The sequence below is a fragment of the Phocoena phocoena genome, chromosome 13, assembly GCF_963924675.1.
Source record: "Phocoena phocoena chromosome 13, mPhoPho1.1, whole genome shotgun sequence".
NCBI lineage: Eukaryota > Metazoa > Chordata > Mammalia > Artiodactyla > Phocoenidae > Phocoena > Phocoena phocoena.
Genome location: NC_089231.1, coordinates 7,779,513 through 7,800,460, shown reverse-complemented (window position 1 = coordinate 7,800,460; position 20,948 = coordinate 7,779,513). Strand labels below are relative to the sequence as shown.

Below are 20,948 nucleotides of genomic sequence, written 5' to 3'. Positions count from 1 at the left end.
CTGCCTGCCAATGCAGGGGACAGGGGTTCGATCCCTGGTCCCAGAAGATCCCACATGCCGCAGAGCAACTAAGCCCGCGCGCCACAACTACTGAGCCTGCGCTCTAGAGCCTGCATTCCCCTCTCAATAACAATATAGCATTCTTTTACTTGCTTTGTTCTTCTCCTCACTAATGTCCATCATGTTGATATTATCTAAACTTTTTTTCTTTCAGGTGTCTTATTGAAGTATAATATACATATAGTAACAGGTACACTTTTAAGGCTTTTTACATATGCATACACCTGTGTTACCACACCCTGGATCAAGGAATAAAATGTTATAGATCAAGACACAGAAGCCAGATGCTTGCTTTGTGCCTTTGCAGTTAACACACCCCAAAAGACTACCGTTATTATAAACTCCTGTCACCAGAGATTAGTTCTACCTGGTATTTAACTTCATATAAGTGGAATCAACCAGTATGTTCTCTTTTGTGTCAGGCTTCTTTTGCCCAGCTTAACGTTTCTGACGTTTATCCACGATGTTGTGTTTATCAGTATTTTGTTAGTTTTTATTGCTGGGCAATACTTCATTGCATAAATACAGCACAATAGTTTTTAGCTTCTCTTGTTGACGGGCATTTAGGTTGTTTCCAGATTGGGGTTATTATCATTTTTATTGGGTTGTTTGGGGTGTTTTTGTCTTTGATATTCTTAGATTTCTGTAATGAGTGTATACATATATTTTTTCTTCCCTCTCTTCTTTGGCTTTCTATGAGCTGTTTAAGGATAAACTTTATCTTCTCTTTTTAGTATTAGGAAATTTACCGCCACATTTCTTCAAGTACTTATTTTCTTTTTATTCTTTTCCATTTCTGAGACTTCTGCCATCCAGATGTGAGCACTTCTACTTCTATTCTCCTAGTTTTTATATTTCTATTTTGTATTTCCTTACTTACTGTTGTTTTCTTCCTTCTCAAAGATTTCCTCAATCGTGTTTTCTGAGTCATTAATTCATAACTCAGCTGGATCCATTCTACTTGTCCTACCTATTGTTGTCTTTCTTTCAACCTTTATATTTGTTGTACATACTTTTTTGTACATTTTAAATGTTTTCTCATTTGGGTCTTATAGTTTTAATTTCTTTCCTTATCTCTTTAAATTTGGCTAATTTAAAATTCCTGGTTCATCTGTTTTAACATTTCTGCTTCTTTGGAAAATGTATTTCCAGCATGTGATTTTCCTTTTGAAGCGGTCGTATTCCTCTAATGTCTTGTTATTTTGACCAGTGAGCTCACTTCCTGTGGGAATGTCGGACAAGTACAGTGAAAGGTGGTGCGCTCATCTGTAGGGCCCACGTCAGCTCAAGGGGTGGAGAGTGCGGGTCCAGGGCACCCATGGATCAGTCACTTCCACACTCCAAAAACCAACCCCTGCTTGGTGAGAAGCAGCGTTAGGAAGAGACGCTTTTCCGCTGCAGTGCCCAGGCCTGGGGCTCTGAAGCGGCAGGGCACAGCAGGGCCTGATGGAGATCAGTGAGCTCCACCTGTTTTCTCAGCCCCTCACCACTGCAGGGGTTCTGTGTTGTGGCCTTGAGTTTGCTCATGCGCACCCTAGGCCCAGAGATGTGAACGGAGGGGCAGGCACTGGTTCCCTCAAGGCAATGGCTGGTGGGAGCGAGAACAGACCCCCCATGTGTGCTTTCCCTCACACAGCCCTGCGGGGCTGTCTGCTGCCCATGACCAAAGACACGGCCTCCCCCTACACACAGCAGCTCCAAGAGCTGCCCCGTGACACCAGGGTTTGCTCACCGTTCTCGCTCTCCATCCTGGGAGTGAATTTGGGAGGAGGGACCAGCAGTCCTGATGGTTCAGCATCATTGTTAGTACCAGCCCCCGTCTCCTTGACAACTTCAAATCTTTAAATCAGACAGAGCAAATGCCATATACATTGGATCTACCAGTTCTTTTGTTTTTACGCGGGCCTCTCACTGTTGTGGGCTCTCCCGTTGCGGAGCACAGGCTCCAGACGCGCAGGCTCAGCAGCCATGGCTCATGGGCCCAGCCGCTCCGCAGCATGTGGGATCTTCCCAGACTGGGGCATGAACCCGTGTTCCCTGCATCAGCAGGCGGACTCTCAACCACTGTGCCACCAGCGAAGCCCGGATCTACCAGTTTTGAATCAGACTCTGTACACTTAAAGCTTCCCTGTTTGGGTCAAAACTCAAAATCACTGTGCAGGAGCTGTAGTATTATCCTCACCTTGCAAATGGAACTGTGTATTATCAGCTGTGGATAGGAAATATGCATGAAAAATGTAAAGTGATGCAATCACAGACTTCATTCCCTATTGCAATGGTACCAAGAGATTAAGCATTTTCCCCAATTTTAAGTCAAGTATTGAAAGCTTCCTTTCGGCCTTTACTGCTGCCCCTCCTCTCTTTCTGTGCAAAGTGGTGTCACGTTTATTTTAGTCAGGTTCTCACAGTGCCTGCTGCTGCCAAATGTGGGCACTAAGAAACAGGAACTGGAAGGAAGCTGACAGGTTATCTGTTGATTTGTGCTTTTTACACAGCATGGGTAATGCAAACTGGCTTCTTCTGTTTGTTCCACACTGCTGGGGTTGCAGCTTATATAACTTTCAGAATTTAAGGTTCTATTTGCAAAAAGCTGATACCTACATCCTGCCTCCCAAAAAGAATAGCCCAAATAAGATTCTTAGTAAGCAATGGATCTTGCAAGTTTAGACTAGAATCTTTGTTCCATGTCAGTGCTGGTTATATTTTCAAATCATATCTAAAATATTGAGGTTTTATTCCTACTCTGCTAAACTAAAAAAATATTCTAAGGATTTTAAAGTGTTTTTAAGCAGTGCTTTTTGGTTTCATTCTTTATTTTTAGAACCTAACAAAAATCTATTCTCATAAAAAACTACTTATAGTAGTGGCATTTTGACAAAGTCTACAGAATTTTAGCCTAATTTACATTATGAAATTCTGTAGCTTTTGTTAATAAAGTATTTTCCATATTCATCCACTCATTCATTCATTCATGTAAATAAATATAAACTGAACACCTGCTTTGTGAGGCATTGTGGGAGGCATGGAGTCACAAGCTGAGTCAGAAGTCCTGTTTTGAAGCAGACAGTGGGAACAATGACTTTATGCAAGTGAGTATAATACAAGGTGAAAAGCACTAAATGATTTAAAACTGAAAAGAAAAAAAAAAAAAAAACGACTAAAATTGGTGTGGAAACTCAAAGAGTAAAGACTTTCCTGCCAGCTGGGGAACCTGACACAGCTTCACGGGAGACGTGACATTTGATCTTAGCCTTTTAAAGCAGGCAGAAATGGAAACATAAAGGTGGGTGGAGGAAAGTTAGAGAATTCAATCAAAGAGGCAGGAGAAGAAAGGGCACGGATAAACAAGCCAGAGAATGTGAAGAAGGTACAAGGTAAGTTGAGAATAATGTCCAACAAGGACCCGTGTCCTTTATCCTCTGGCCTTCTTTGTGTCTAATACAGGGAGCCAGGCAAGGATTAGCCACAAAAACAAACAAGAGGATGTTCAAAGTTTCAAGAAATCTTAGAAGCTCATAGTATAACCTCTCTTTATTGGCCACCAGAGAACGGATTTGCTAAGCTTAAACAATTCTCTCCATTTTCCCAATAAACATACCGGCCAACCAACGCCAGAGCACATGAGCACAGGGGCGAGTGGACCTCCCTCCAGCACAGGCTCCTCTGGCTTCCACTCGGCGAGTTTCATACTGACCAGGATCTGGCTGTACTTGTTCCTAAAACATCTGTACCGCTTGGACTCCTTACTGTAATTATAGAATTTGGTTAAATACTAAGGACAGCGGTAAGATGAAAAATAATTATTTCTATAAGAGCTAAGTTGGATGCTTTGCAAAGAATTAGAAACAAGGAGTCACAAATTGCTATTGAATCTGGTGAGGTGAATTAACTACAAAAGAAAGTCAGAAATAATAGAAATTTGGAAGAATTCTTGGATAAAATGGTAAAGAAAAATCTGGAAGAGGTTGAGGTTTAGATCGCTAAGTGTCTTAGTTTTTGCTCCGCTTCCAGAAACTGAAACTGGAAATTGTCCAGAGATGTGATTTATGCCCCAAAACATAACATCAGTGAAGGAACTACCTTCAAAAAAGGCCTCAGCCCTTATTAAGAGACTGGGTAATGAACACATATTTACATACTTGAAATAAATGGTAAAAGTACATATATTTTTTAATCTTCCAATTAATTTTTTGATTAATTAAACTATCACTGAGAATGCTGGTATCTGCTCAGACCAACTACTCTGTCTTCACAGCCATATTTCTCTACGATAAGCAGTGGGTTCTGACAACTGAAGGCTTTCATGTCATGGGAATAAACCCACACCAGGAAGTGATCTTACTTTATTCTCCGACAGTACTATCTCCAGTTCTAAATGCAACTAGACTTAATCACAAAGTCTAAACGCAGATCGAATAAATTCAGTAAGCATCTAACCTCTTATTTTTAATTTGGGAACATAATACTTTAACTTCTAGTTGTATCATGTTTTTCTCTTAAATCAGCTAGAACGTTGGCCAGTGGGGCAGGGATTGGTGGTTGCCTAACTGAACCCCTTGTTCCTTTCTGCCCGGCAGAGGCCTGTGTTACTAAATGTGCAGTGAGCCCCGCTGAAGGACTACAACCCCTTCGCTTCCGTTGTAGTCAACACACTGTTCTGTCCAAGGACCTAAGGGCAAGTTGTTAGACTGCTCTTTTGGGAAGCCTTCTGAAAGGGGCAATAGACAGCTGGGGGAGTTCTTTTCCTTCCAGATGTCCACGTGGCAACTTGCCGAAGGAAGAATGCATCAAAGAAGGATGGGCACTTGAGCCCCTGAGGACACTGTCAGCCAAGGACTGCACCCCACCCCAGGGTGGCGATGGGGAGCTTGCTGGCTGTGGAAAAAACCAAAAAACAGAAAAAGAAACTCCTCTCTCACTGAAGCCATTATTATTTTGGACTTTCTACTCTGCAATCATGGCTTTTCCTAAGAGATATAAGAGGTAACTTTTAATAAGAGGTATCATATCCATATACTGATTCTTTGTGATCCAATCTTTACAAATAACACCAGAAAACGATTAAAAATAGTTTTCCTCTTTATAATCTGTCTCTTCCCAGGGTAAGCCAAGGGAAGAATGTTCTAACAGAGTATCTGAGGAAGTCATGTTTCCAGAACTGCAAGCAATCTGCTACCAGAACACCAAGCATTGCTGCCCAGATGAATGAACCAAATGGGACGCAGACGCTCCAAAGGCACGGCTGCGGGCACGGGTAAGGCCACAGGGAAAGAGACGTCATTGGAAAAGAAGAAATGCATGAAAGAATTTTTCCCTTGGAGTCTACATTAAAGCACATACATTTCTCTTGGCTTTCATGTGAAATTAGTTAAAAAGAAATTTATTGAACGTTACCATATGGATCTTTTATGAAACACCGTTTTTTAAAAAAAGCAGATTTTTTTTTCTGAAGCAGATTTCCCAAATGCAGAAGGAGCAAATGAAACACAAAGATGAACGTTGTTGGGAACAGTTAAAACAGTATCTTGCCGAGCCCCTCGTGTCTCGCTGCCAAACCTCAGAATCCCAGGTCTTGGCGTGGTCTTCCCTACATCCTGAGCCCATGTATGAGGCTTGTTACCTGAGTTTTATAAGGAATTTCCTTGAGGAATAACTTCAGACTTAAGAAAAATAAGCTCTAAGTTCCCCAAAACTAAGTTTCCTAATTCACAATGGCCTTTTATCATCCATTCCCCTAATTTCCTGGATCACACAGGCCAACAACAGGTGGCAAGAGGAAAAGGTCTGCTCCCAAACTGATGGATTCTGTAAGCTAAGATTTTCTTCCGGCTGCTAAGGTTATAATTTCTTGTATTTTCCATTTTCACAATTCAAATGGAGAAAGGGCAATATTTCACCAACTGACATTCAATCAAGACAACCTGTTGAGCCGAAGAAGAAAAAGCATCAGGTCACCAAGGTGTTTAGAGGTATTTAGCACCTCTACGCAGTGCTTTGCAAGACTTAGATGACTTGCTCTAAGAGGTATTTAGAAGAAGAAAAAGCATCAGGTCACCCAGGTATTTAGAGGTATTTAGCACCTCTATGCAGTGCTTTGCAAGACTTAGACGACTTGCTCAATGTCTGTGCCTTTAGCGACCTCAGGACTGTGGATGTGCACTTCCACCAGAAACGGATGATCTTTTTGGAATGTGGGAGCCTTAGTTCTGACAACAAAACTCACTTTCCAGCACATCCCCCTCCCCAAAGGGAGAGAAGCATTGCAAGGACACAGAAGAGTTAATGCTTTAATAAAAGAGAGATACATTTCTGAGACTGTAAGAATAATCAATCACTGATAACATCTAATAGACAATGAGCTATGTACCAGGTACACAGAGAGGACTGGGCACTCAATCCTCTCCCCAACTTTACAAGGTAGGTATACTTATCCCCAGTGACAGCGGGAGATATGGCCTGGAGGCTGTCCCAGGTCCCTGCAGCTGTGCAGGGTGAGGCCAGGGCTGGCCCCAGGTCCATATGACTCCAGAGCCCTATGCCCTTAACCACTTCGCCACGTTCCCCGAAAGAACTGTGGTCACACCTCGTATGGCAGGAACAGGAATGCCAGTCATTATTCTTACTCATCAATCTGCCGAATTTAAGAAACATCATGGGTCAAGCAGCAGATCCCAGGAAATGGGGGTAGACAAGGTGCAGCCACAAGACTAATGATGGAAAATATACTCATCATCTGTAGTAATTTAACACTACAAAGGAAAACTGGTGACCTGCAATTAAATGGTCAAATTCTAGTTTTCACTCCATTATTTACAGAATACCAAAGAAAAGTACTTCCAGCTATTCACTTCTGAAAAAGATTTTAGGAAGAGTGGGGAAAGGCTCCAACTAGGTCAGCTAATTATTCTACTTGTTTCCTGTTTTCAAAACCAGGGGCTGCCTCGTCCCCCAGACTGCTCAAGGCCCTAAATACAGACACTTCAGGATCAATGTCTGCCTGCAACCTCAACTTCCCTCTTCATCACCCACAAACGGATCACCTAGCCACTGCACTCACTCACCTCTAACACAGGTACAACGGCAGTATTTTAGAGAAAGACAGATTAAACAATAAATGTTTGGAGAATAGTGCCTGTGACACAGAAAGAGCTCTTTAAACGGAAGTTACAGCGAAATCTGTTCTATCAGTCATCAATGAGGGCTTCAAGGTGATACCAAGAAAATGACATAGAGTACAAGAAACCAGGAAAAAAGGAAGAAACAATTCCTAAGATTCCTGCTCTTAGAATTCTTCAGAATACTGGCATGTCCATTGCTTCAAATTAATTTGGGCTATCCAGAAACTTCTGAACTTCCTAGACCTATTTTTCAGATCTCTAATGAATAACTTTCAGAAACCACCAATTTATCTGCTTCTATTTCAGCATTAACACATATTTTGTCCCCATGCTTCTAGCGTAAATAACATCCCATGGCTTATTTGATTAATGATAGCAATTTGCTAACAGTACTTAATAAAAAAAAGGTTTTTTTTCTTTTTCTTGTTAATCATAGTTTAATTAGAAAACTTGTTCCTAAATATGAGTGTGTATATATGTGTGTGGTGTATGTGTATGTATATGCAGGATCTTAGTTCCCCGATGAGGGACTGAACCTGGGCCACAGCAATGAAAGCGCCAAGTCCTAACCACTGGACCACCAGGGAACTCCCAATCGTAAGTTCTGAGTTCAGAACTACATGTTGGTTAAGAGTTATGTGAGGAGGTCTTGACAGAGTTGTTCCTGCTAGATTTGTCACATTCCTGTTCTTCATGATGTTCTGAGCTGAGACAGAATCTGAACCCAGGCCACGGTACATGACCATAAACACTATTTCTCCCTTTTTTATTACACAACATTTCAGAGGTTGAAAGGTGAAAATAATAAAATATAACACATTTATAAATCATATGGAAAGGAATTACTATCACTAAAATTTGCAAAAAGAAGCTAATCACAAAATTATACACACTTACTACAAATATTCCTTCACTGATGTGTATGCTTTGAAAAATAAGGATTTGTATGGATGAGCCAAATTTCACGTAAAAATTTTTTTAAAAAAGGAAATCAGAGCACAATGTCTTCTTTCCATTCCTAAAATTTATATTCACGAGACTGCCAAAAGCCTGTAAGCAGCAATTATTAGTCAATTTTCAGTTGCTAAAAATATTTTATTTTATTAAATAACTGATAAATAGGATTTTTACAAAACACATTGCATAGAAAAAAAAGAGTTTGTGTTCCCAGGACTCTCTATGCCCTTTGATGCAGAGGCTTAGCACGTCTTCAGGGACAGGTCTACACACAACTTGCTTCAAGGTTGGCTCACCTGTCCGGTGGCCGCTGGCTTCGGGGCAAAGCATCTCAGAGCGCTCATGAAGAGTTAAGTTGCTGCACAAGGTTTTCAAGACATTTCAAATAATAGGCATTTAGAGGAGTTTCTTCTGAGTTTAAGAAAGCTGAGACAGAAAAATGAGAGCACAGAAGAGCAATTTATTAAACTTCAGCACTGCACTGAACAGTAGACACTCACACAAACACACGTGAATAGGATTATCTGTGACAAAGTTCTATTCCAGTTCTTGAGTGCTAGCATTATAAGAATATTTTTTAATATTTAAAATATTAAACATTTTAAAAATTAAGAAGTTACGGAATTTATTACTGGTTTAGCCACAGAGTATAAACAAAAATCAATATGCCTCCATAATGGACACTATTACCTACGATCCCAAATGAATGCCTTGCTCTTTTTACGGACCACCCCTCCTACCACATAAATTCAAACATTCACTGCCTCTAGAAACTCATGGTCATAGCTAGAAACAAACCGAAGGGGGGGGGAACCCCAAACCAAACCACTTACAAATAAATTACACTATAAAAATTAATAGCCAACAGACACAGAACAGTACCGGAAAGACACAGTTCAGTACCTTAGCGGAAAAAAGGTTTAGAGAATAATGCTCACTGAAAACTGGTATCACTTAAAATGAAAAATGCACTCTGAGAGGAAAACCCTGCCTCATATCATGGTCACATCACAGGACCGAGTGGATGCAGGGGCAATGGGATCTATTCTTGGAAGACTGTAATTCAACTCCCTGACGTTAGATCAACATTTTCTGTTCAAGGTCAGTTCTAATTGGGCCTAGTTCTTATCATGTAAGAACATACTTCAGCACAGTGGTGGCCACCGGCAAAAAGAAATGTGATACAAAAAAATGAGTTGGAGGAAGATCACTGACACGTCAAGAAAATACTGTATCTCAAACATTCATCTATTAGAACATTTTATTATTTTAAAAAATGTTACAATGAAAAACATGGACCAAGTACTGGCACACTTTACAATGCCTCAGCACAAAAGCTCCTCAAACTCAGTGTAGAACATCAGTGTAGAAAACTGCCATTTTGCTGGGAACTGTCCAAATGTATCATTAATCAGAGAATTCAGTGAACAGCTTCCAAGTTGAACTATAATCTCTTTAATAATAAAACTTACTTTTCTTTGCTGTGGAATATGCTTCATCCACTCTTCTTTTTATTGATGGATTTTTCAAAGTTGTTTTTGCCTAGGATAATATAGAGCAATCCATCAATTAGATTTATTCCCATGTGTTTAATTACCAGGATAGCACAATACTAAGTCTGCACTTGTTGACTACGCTATTAAACAGGACGCTACAGAAGAGGATAACGTAGCTGGAGATTCTACACTGCTCCAGCCCACTGTGCCACCGCCCACATCCTTCCCTATCTGACTTGATTTTTACTCTACTGTCCCATGTTCTTCCTTCCCTGCCCTTTTCCCCCTTCTCCCCTGATCTCAATTTGCTATTTTAAACTATGCCATCTCAGTTTCAGTATTTCATTATTTCCTCAAACCTCAGATTTCAGATCAAGGATACACAATACTAGCAGTCGGTCAGTTGGTCAACAAGTATTTACTGAGCGATTCCGAAGTGCATAACCCTGTGCTGAGCCCTGGGGGTACAGGGGTGACAGTGACAAGAGCAGCCTCTGTCCTCACAAGTGCTGACACCAGCCAGTGCGCACCAGGGACGGCCAGCTGCATGAGCACCGTTTGGGGATGGCCATCTATCCTAACACTGTCACCTGGCCACTACTCAGCCACTAGGTACACACAGGTATTTCTCTCAGGAGTGAGACGTCTGCAATCAAAGAGAAGGCCAGAGGCCAGAGAGAGCAGGTGCAAGTCCCACCTGCTGGCCGTTCCCCTGGGGCCGGCCCTGTGTCACAGCCTTACAAGGACTGAGCTGACTTCAAAGTTCAGTGATGACGTGTCCTAGAGAAAGGCGAATCTCGCAACTGGATAAAACTTCATTGTTCGGCCTGATTTCAAGATGAGTTTTTCCTTGACACGTCTTTTAGAAGAAACAGTTCATACTAGCATTGTACCAATATGGCAAATCAAGTTATATTCACAGGGAGAATTCACTCGAGAGAGAAACACTTGGAACTGAGACACCTCCTATTGAAATGATTACATGAAAGACTTTGACAGATAGTTTACTAATGGTTTGAACGCACAAAGGCAACACTATCTTTGACTCTGATTTTTTCCTTTCTGACAGTCCCCTGACTTCCGGACAGCCTTGGTGTTTGCCCCCTAGGGACAACAACGATTTTAAAAACTGACCTTTTGGTAATTGTGAATCAAAGCCCAAAGCGCAGCTGCTCCAATCCTCTGAGCATTTTGATTCTCACTTTCCAGACAGGAAGCTAGCACACTAATGACTTTTTCTAATAATAAGCACATTAAAAGAAAAAGTTCAGTCCCAGACAATACATTGTATTCATATCTTAGACTGGTCAGATAACCCCTTTTTACCCACCAAACAAATAAAAAGTTGGCAAAAGCAATCTTTTATAACACGTGGTATGTGGGAGAACCACCTGGAAACAAATTGTTGTCACAGCAGGCACAGAACTGTCAGGGAAGCCACGGCTACTTAACTTTTTAGGCCCTAATTCAACACAGGCACATTCATTTAAAGACAACGATAGAGCAGAAGTAAGCCACTACACAATGAGTTTATCAATGAGCCGTTCAATCATATCTCACATTTTCACATGCAGGAAAATAGGACTTGCTCTTATGATAAATTATAAAGACATTATACAAACATATCAATAGCATGGGCTACTATATAAAACAATAATCAAGAAATACCATATTAGTTAAGCCTTATAAAAAAGGACTAAACATTTCAAAGGCATGTTTGTGTGTGTGTGAGAGAGAGAGAGAGGAAAATGTTTTTTAAAGGCGTAACAACACACAAGATACAGCCCCTCTGTGCAAAGCTGGCCAGAGGATGAAAGACTTACAAATTATCTGCAGCAGCCTACTCATGTTAAAGTACAGGTGTCTAGCCCCAAGGAGATCGTCCAAGTGTTTCAGAACAATACACGAACCTATTTTACTACTTAACTGTATGGATCATTCAATTCTATCCAATTATTTTCCCTCTAAAATGTGTGATTTTAAAAACACGTTGCATTCTTAGGGGTGAAACACTTGTTATTGGGAACTCTCTCTACGCATTATCCCCACCTCAATGAATGCACCTAATGAAACTGTAACCTAGCTGAGGGTACACTCTGTGTGTCTGCTCACTGATGAATATTCACATTGCAAGTTTATTGTAGGGGCTCAAGAAATACTAGTTGGATGAAAGATTCCATAACTAAAGCAAACAAAAATGATCTCAAGTAATCTTATTTAGCATTTTTCAAGAAATTTTAAGAAATTTAAAATCTTTTACAGAAAAAAAAAAAAGCGGCTCCATAAAGTTAACTGTGCGGCAGAGGGACAGACAGCGTGGAAGTGAGGTGTGGGAGCTGCAACTTTCTGCCGACTACCCCTCCCGCCCCACCACCTGCTCTGCACTCCCCGCCACCTCTGTGGCATGACCTACCCAGACCCAGGCTATATATATACAACTGTTACCTGCTGCAATTCATCATGTGAGGTGATGGGTGGCAGCTGGTACTCCTAGGGACCATCATCAAATGGGAGGGTGATTTCTGTGTTCTCCAGCTGAGTATCATCCAGGCATGTTTCCACACTTTTTATCAGACACTCAGAACATATAACCCATGATCTAAATAAGTTTATATAACTCCTTCAACCAGTTACTATCTCTTAACATTTTTAATAAAGTACTGTATAGGTACTGTATAATGTATGGGTCACTTAATGTAGTGTCCCCTCTGATAATGCAAGTGGATCAATTTTTTTAAAACACATTTTATTGTGAAATATAATTTGTATACAAAAAAGCATGTAAACATGTTTAAGTTTAACAAATAGGTATGAACTGAACTTGCACAGAAACATAGAAATAACCTCGAGAACAGACGTGGATTTATTTTTATTTATCTGCTCGAAATTATCTGAGTCTCCTGAATCTATGGATTAGTGTCTGACGAAAACAGTTCTTAAAATGTTTAGCTGTCCTCGCTTACATTTCCTCTCTTCTCCTCTCCTTTGAGGACTTCAATTAAACATGCAATTAGACTGTCCCAATGTATCTGCTATGTCACTTACCTTTTTTTTAAATTTTTAAACCCTTTATTCTTTTAATCCTTTCTCATCTTTTTTAGCTGTCTGTGCTGCATTCTGGATATTGTTTTTCTGATCTATCTTCTAATGCCTAAGTTTTCTCCTCCACTGCACCTAACTTGCTGCCAGACATGTAAACTGAGTGTTTAATTTTGGCTATTGAAGTTCTAGAATAGTGCTGTCTAATAGCACTTCCTACAGTGATGGAAATATTTATATGTATGTGGTCTAATAAGATAGCCAATAGCCACATGTAGCTAGAACTGAATATCTCATTTACACTTAAACACCTATCAGTGGCCAACTGAGTATCAGACTCAACAGTGAAGCTCTGCTTGGTTCTTTTTCTAAATCTTTCAATTTTTCAGTTTCCTATTCCCAGCAAATACTTTCAAGTTTGTCATTTATTTATCTAAATACTGTATAAAGAAAGTCATTTCAAATCTGTTTTAGAATTCCAACATCTGAAATCTAGGCAGATAAGTTGGTATTTGCTCCCTGCTATTTCTCACTCATATTGCCATTTCTCCTGACAAGCTTGGTCATCTTTAACTGTATACTGGCTGATGCTTTTGAAAAGTTATTTGTGGAGGTTCCCTGAGGCCTAGTCCAAACTTGTCCTCCATCTATCAGAGGGCAGTTTGCTTCTGCTCAGCCCCCAGCGGCACTGTCAATCGAGGATCAGCTCCAACCAAGGTCATGGGACACTTGTCTATGTGTATCTGGGGTGCAGAGCTGTGAGGGGCAGTCCGTGGTGCCCATTCTCACACTTGTTTTTCTTTTCTTTCTAGTCGCCTGCATGAGGTCTGGGGCACCAATTTAATTCTGATTCATCCTCTTCTAAGAGGTTAGTTCTTTGGGATTCCAGCTCAATACCTGCAGGATGGTCCATAAGACTCCAGAGATTCCTGGCGTCTGTCCCCTCCCCTCTTGGCACTCCTGGACAAAAGCCCCAGCACACAAAGCTGGCAAATGTCCTGGGAGCTAAAGAGCCTTCTACAAACTTCTCGCCTCTCTGGGCACACACTTTCAATCAAAATTGGCCTAGAAGTTTCCCACTATGTTTTCAGTTCTTTCATTTTTTAAGGTGAATTTTAATATATTTTATCTACCATGTTCTTGTTGTTTTCAGAGAGGAGACCTACCCTGACACGACCAGAAACAAGGAGTACTCTGGATCTGTTTAAACAGCAAAGTCAAGCCCCACTGCCCACTCTACTCCTGGCCATCTAAACTGGATGTTTGGGTGCTACTATCAGAGTTACGCAGCCTTGCTGGGAAGATTTTCAAGCTGCCTGACCTTGCCAAGCATCCCCTCTGGATCCCCAAGTGGAGACGGAGGCAGTGCCTGCGACACATCCATGTAGAAACGGCACAGTTGCCGCTTCCTACCCTGCCTTGAAGGCCCCTGATCTCACATCTGTGGGGCTGGGGAAAGCTACTTCTTTAAGCTAATGAAGGAGAGAGCACATTGCTGATACAAGGAAATGTTTAAAAATAAATCCTGAGTGATCCAGCCTTTTGGCTCTCTGAGCAGCACCCCGGCAGTCAGCAGTAGCAAGCATCTTATGAAAGGCAGCAAAAAGGGAGCCAAGAAGAAAGCAGCTGACCAATTTTCTAAGAAAGATTGGTATGATGTGAAAGTACCAGCTATGTTCAATATAAGAGATATTGGGAAAATACTGGTCACGAGAACTCAAGGAACCAAAATCACATCTGATGGCCTCAAGGGTCGTGTGTTTGAAGCGAGCCCTGCTGATCTGCAGAATGATGAAGCTGCATTTAGAAAATTCAAGCTAATTACTGAGGACGTTCAGGGCAAAAACTGCCTGACCCATTTCCACGGCATGGATCTCACGCGTGACAAAATGTGCTCCATGGTCAAAAAATGGCAGACCATGATTGAAGCTCACGTTGATGTCAAGACTACCGACGGTTATTTGCTTCGTCTCTTCTGTGTGGGTTTTACTAAAAAATGTAAATCAGATTCGGGAAGACCTCTTATGCCCGGCACCAGCAAGCCCACCAGATCCACAAGAAGGTGATGGAAATCATGACCGGAGAGGAGCAGACAAATGACTTGAAAAAGGTGGTCAATAAACTGATTCCAGACAGCATTGGAAAAGACACAGAAAAGGTCCATGATGTTTTTGTTAGAAAAGTAAAAATGCTGAAGAAGCCCAAGTTTGAACTGGGAAAACTCACGGAGCTACAGGGTGAAGGTAGTAGTCCTGGAAAAGCTATTGGGGATGAGACAGGTGCTAAAGTTGAATGAGCTAATGGAAATGAGCCACCAGTCTAAGAATCTGTTTAAAATTCAGACTTTTAATGGGGACAAATAAAAGATCTTATTTGTGGAAAAATAAACACAAAACCTTGAGTGATCCAGAAATGGAAAATGCAGACTTTTCCTTCAGCTCCCTAAAGCCTGACCTTTTCCCAACTCTCTCAATAATAAAATTGCAGTTAGCAGTCCCTAAAGAAAACACTTATTCTGAGAAAGGTGAATGCTAACAGGTGATGGCAGGAAGAGGAACAGACGCCTCACACAGGCCGTCTCACTGCCCTCTGAGGTAAGGCCCTAACGTCACCCTCATTTCACAAACGTAAGGACTGAGGGAGACACAGCGAAGGAGGATGGAAACCTGGAAACAAGTCGTTGGAGCCCCCCCCAGCCCCTCCCCCATGGCAGCTACACAGAGTCAGCAGAGGGGCCACGGGAAAGGAGAGCATCGTTCATTTAGGTAAGTTAAAGGCTGGCTGAGCTTCTAAAATCTTCCCCTGCATTTCTAGCAATTCAATAATTATTATCAGAAAAATAGAATCATGACTATACACAACAGAATATAAGCAGAATCCTTTCCACTTGGAAAACTCCGCGTTTCATAGAAAAACACCCCTAAGAAAAGTTTAAGTGAAAAACATGAATGGAAAGAGAATTAATACATCTGGAGCATCTACCATGTACCACAAACAGTGCCAGGCAGTTTATGTGTTAACAACTGATTTCTACCGAAGTCAAGAAAGGAGAGACCATTTTCTAGATGAAGAAAGTGGACCCGGAGAAGCTGCCCCAGGCGACGCTGCAGGAGCACACGAGGGCCTGGCATCCGGCACCAGGTACGTGGGAGACTAGAGCCCACTCTTGTCTTTTCATGATAACACAGCTCCTCATAAAACTTGAAATCACACACCCTCACAGGAACAGCACATGGCTGCACAAACAGATGTTGCCACTTCGCTCCTTCTGTTCCAAAATTTTTCTGAATCCTCACCGATCCTCGCCTCCATCTGTCCTGAGATCAGAGAATGGAGTCGCTGTGAAGCTACTGTCACCATGTGCTGTTGGGTCCTGAAATCTGCTGACTACTCAGTGTGGCTCTCAAGCTCACACACCCACTGGGCACCCACTAGTGACGGGCGTGAGTCTAGCTGCTCCAGATAAACGTGAACAAAAGAGGCAGAAACCTCTTGACGTGTAAGAGCTTATGTTCCGGTGCAGGCAGACGAGGAACGCACAGATATACACTGAAAACGCAGTGTAGCAGCTGGTGGTAGTGCTATGGGGAAACGTAAAACAGGGGAGAGGGCAGAGGGTGAGAGGGCGGGGAGGCAGGAGGAAGAGGTGGGGTTACCACGTGGACAGGCTGGTCTGGGCAGGCTCCACGGACAGGGCAGTGCCCGCTCAAAGGCGTGGAGGAGTCAGAGGACCAGGACGAGGGACGGGAGGAGGGAGGTGGGGCCCAGGCCCACCTCGGTGCCACCTCCTGGATCCAGCCTGGCTGTTGTGCGGCGACTTGTTAACCCAGGAGACTCGGTGGCAACTCAGGGGCGGGAATCACACCCGCTTCAATTCGTCCCTACAGCGGCAGCCTCCCACAGTGCCTTGAACGTGGCGCGTGACGAATAAGCACCTGGCACATTATTTGTAAACTATCCTGTGTTTTCACCTGAATAACCACACGTATAAATGGATGCGGGTGGTGTACAGGCAGAATACTCACCATTAGCCAGGATCTTGGGCTTATTGGCAGGGCTGAAGCAAATGTTATGAAAAATAAGAAGAGGTAAATAAGGGCTGCTCTTATGCTTGAATTTGCTCATCTCTGTAAGTAAGTCTAAACAGCCATCGAGCCTCAGGATCATTTGCTGCCCATCTTCTCCAAACGATATGTTCAGGAGTAACTTCAACCAAAGAATGGTCAGATTACTGAGATGTTTATTTCCTCCTTTTGGCAATGTTAGAGACAGGAAGTTCTGTAAGAAGTTACTCTGTGGATAAAGAGAGAGAATATTATTTTCCTCTTGAGTCTTTTCATTATTTTCCTAGTCCCTCAGAGATCACGTACTAGTATTCTGCTCCTCTTTTCCCCAACTTTAATTTCTCCTTCCTCCCAATACCTTCCAAATACTCCATCTATACTGTTTCCAGGTATAAGTGAAAAGGTTAAGGAGTGCTTAAATTTTAATTTAAATTTCAAGTGCTCAAATTTCAATTCTCACTAATCCTTTCCTGATGATGGATACAGTAACTAGTCAACTCCTAGTTATTTAGGGTCGATCATTCAGTTTGGGGATTATTTCAGGCTTCCTGAGTTTTCTCTTTCTGTCTGCCTTCTGGCAATTTTGCTACCCATTTAAAGCGATCCTACAGGAAAGAAAAAGAAACAAAACCTCAGTCAGTCTTGGACACCAGTTAACAACTGTGGTAGTACCAAGGACAAGTGTTTTTTAAAAAAAACCTGTGGGTACATCTTATATTCACTCTACCCCAGCTGCTCATCGTTACAGATGATTTCTCGTGGCTACATGTCATTCTTGTAAACTTATAGATGAGAAAGCTCCATTACTTAACTGTAAGAGTCATTTCAACCTCCAAATAAAACCCCTTCTATAAAACCACACCGAACCCTGAACTATGTGAAAGACAATAACTTATTGCCTAGAATAATCTGTATGCAAACAAGGACAGAAAGCATAAAAGTATTAGATCGAGAAGCAGCCCAGGACAGCATGGGAACCACAGGCATTTGCATCAGGGCGCAGAAGTACAATCGCTTAACTTTCACAACTCTCCAGAGTAGCTCATCTTTCTTCCCGTTTAACAACCTATTCTGGCTTATTTCTTGGGTTCCCCTACACCTAAATCAAAATGTTGGCTTGAATCTATAAAATAAACTTGGCACTTTTACATAAAAGAACTGAGTACAAGAACGAAACGAGCTACAGGAACATTAGCAACACCACCCAAGCAACAGGTAAACTGCAGACCTGCATCCCACTCTGCCCTGCCCTTGCCATCACTCACATCTCTTCCCACCTCTCAGCCCAAATTAGTGCTTTTTAGATTCATCCCTTGTCTTTCCCATTCAGCTAGATTCTGCCATGATCTTGGATATCTGGAGTTGACAACAGTGATAAAATATATGATAGTACTTTAAATTGTAAATATGCTCTGGGCAGTCCTTCTTTTTGCTGGGCCTAAAGACGTTTTTAGACGATTTCCTGCACTGGGTAGAATGCAGAGAAATATGCCATGGTAGAGAGAACAGAGGTTATTTTAGAATTGTAGCTGTACAATAGCATCAGCTACATTTTCTAGTAACTACAGATGAGTTACGGGAGGTGTAGCTGAAAGTGTCCAGGGCTCGTTATAACAATGAGCAGAGGAAGGCTCGGAGGATTCCTAATTAGAGCAGAGGAAAAATAACCTGACTGATCTGCACCTGAAATGGAAATCCGATGAAATGGAGTCCGATCACACTTATATCAAAATACGCTTAAGGGGACTTCCCCGGTGGCACAGTGGATAGGACTCTGCGCTTCCAATGCAGGGGGCCTGGGTTCGATCCCTGGTCAGGGAACTAGATCCCACACGCATGCCGCAACTAAGGAGCCCGCCTGCTGCCACTAAGAGCTGGCGCAATCAAATTAATATATATTTTTTTTAAAAAAAGGAGAAAAACAAAATATGCTTAAGTACCTTACCAAAATCATAGATTGGGGGTTGAAATATCTTAGAGATCATTTTGTTTAACCTAAAATTTTTTTGAATAAAGAAACTGAAGCTTAAAAAGAATAAGCGTCAGCTCAGTCACTCATCTGATCCAAGATTAGCATTTATATTCCACTTGGGAATTCCTACTCTGCTTCCTACCAGCGTGCTCTCCATAAGGAAGTGGCAGAAAGCACTGTCCCCCCCCACCCCCGCCCAACAAAATCCAGTTGCGGATGACTTCACACACACACACACACACACACACACACACACACACACACACACACACACACAGCAAATATCCAGCCATGTGCTGAGGTGAGAGTAGTAGGTTTCTGATGTGCATGGCATGAATATTCCCACCATGGCTGATTTCAAGATACCACCAAGATGTCAGCTGGCTTGCAAAATTCCTGAAAATTAACAAAAACACTCATGAACCAGCGTGAGTTAGCTCCAACATACCACTGAGAAGATCTTTGTTTAGTAAGACTGCTATTTATTTAGAGATTGCACGCAAAGTGTGTTTGTTTTTGGAGCGGGTGGTGGCTGGGGAGATGATACAATAGAGGAAAAGGAGACTCAATTCTTATGAATGTGGTCAACTTTTGCAATTTACCTTGGCCTTCATGTAAATGAAAGGGAAGCATTCAAATTACTATGTACTAGTAAGTAACAGATAATCTGATCATATTCAAATTTTAAGGAATCTTCCAAATTAGGGATCCTGTTTACACGCACCTAAATACAGCCTAAGGGAACACGTGTACTGGGTTTGCTTAAGCCAACTGTCCCTCTTAAAGAGCCCAAGCTGAAACCAGCGGCAGGAAGTCACGTTCTGGCACAGGAGTTTCAGGGACTGAAAAGTCACCTGTGTGCCATGAAGAACTCAGGTCTAACTTGAGGAGGGGCCGTCATTTCAGAAACCATTTGACAATGTAAGTTGAACTAGAATTGTTATGCTCAATTTGGTCTGTTTTTTGTTTGTTTGTTTGTTTAAAGACCAATATATCGCTTTTATGATCTCAAATAAATGTAACACAGCTGTCTTTCTAAAACCGTCATCTTTTTTTTTCTTTTTTTTTGCGGTGCGCAGGCCTCTCACTGTCGTGGCCTCTCCTGTTGCGGAGCACAGGCTCCAGACGCGCAGGCCCAGTGGCCATGGCTCACGGACCCAGCCGCTCCGTGGCATGTGGGATCTTCCCAGACCGGGGCACGAACCCGTGTCCCTTGCATCGGCAGGCAGACTCTCAACCACTGCGCCACCAGGGAAGCCCTAAAACCATCATCTCTGAGAGAGAGAAAATACAGTCCAAAAGCTAAGAAGACAAACTATAAGGGAATGGTGTGATCATATTCTAGCTTCTGTCACTTTTCACGTATCATCTATCAACAGGCTTTAAACGAAGTGAACCTCCTGATCCTTTTACAATCTTTTAAAATAAAATGCCTTAAAATCAGAATAATTAATCCCAGAAACTGAGTTCTAGACTTTCACACATGTCCTCGGTTGAAAGGATTATTTTACTGAATCTCTTTTTAATGACAGGAAGGAGAGTTTCAGTACTCACTTTTTGAATTACCCCTTTACAGTCATGAGACAAGGCCAGGTTTGAAAGAAACGTGAAAACCATCTGCTGGACTGCAGTATTCTCGAGAGGAACCTGGGAAGCCATCTTCAGGATATACAGCATCAGGGAGCTGCCAGGGGCCCCTCGATGTGCAGTCTGAACAGGATACTGTCCGTAACTTGACCAACAGAGAGAACTGCAACCTTGAAAAACAACAGTCCATCACAACGTCGTCTCAGCTCCACGCTTTAGTTCAACAACCTGAGTGGTAAAGCATGTCTGTCTATCAAAGGACTCGGCCATTAGCCTGTGAACTGCAATGGCACTGAAGGCTGGTGCTGATATGTCTGCATCTGATCTAATGGACTGAGGGCCTAATGACTTCAATGAAGCATTTAAAAACACTGTGGTCTAATGCCTCCATTTTCCAGAAGAAAAAAATGAGGACCACGATAACCCTGGGGTGGGAGGACAGGACAAACGCCACCAGCCATGTACGCTAAATGGCATCTCGGGGCTCAGAGGTGTCAGTGACTTGCTCAAGGTCACACAGCTCACAAGCAGCGAGCACCAGCAGTAGCATCAACTGGTTTTCCAGAGTCCAGTGTTTACTCAGTAATTTAAACAACCATATGGGATTTATCAAAGGAGAAAAATAATCATAAAAGAATTAGAAATGCATTTTACT

General features: G+C 42.1%; 1 protein-coding gene and 1 pseudogene across 1 annotated transcript in view; one reads left to right on the top strand and one right to left on the bottom strand.

Moving 5' to 3' along the window:
- Positions 1-7,977: 7,977 nt before the first annotated feature.
- RTTN (rotatin) overlaps positions 7,978-20,948 on the bottom strand; it is a 138,450-nt gene continuing 125,479 nt past the window's right edge. The window contains exons 45-49 of the mRNA XM_065889552.1: positions 20,261-20,463; positions 16,696-16,963; positions 10,766-10,869; positions 9,608-9,677; positions 7,978-8,561 (exon numbers count right to left, since the gene is read on the bottom strand). Of these exons, the coding sequence (XP_065745624.1) occupies positions 8,476-8,561; positions 9,608-9,677; positions 10,766-10,869; positions 16,696-16,963; positions 20,261-20,463 (731 nt within the window). The 3' untranslated portion in view covers positions 7,978-8,475. The remainder of the gene's footprint in view (positions 8,562-9,607; positions 9,678-10,765; positions 10,870-16,695; positions 16,964-20,260; positions 20,464-20,948) is intronic.
- On the top strand, positions 13,930-14,993 carry LOC136132740 (small ribosomal subunit protein eS1 pseudogene; annotated as a pseudogene).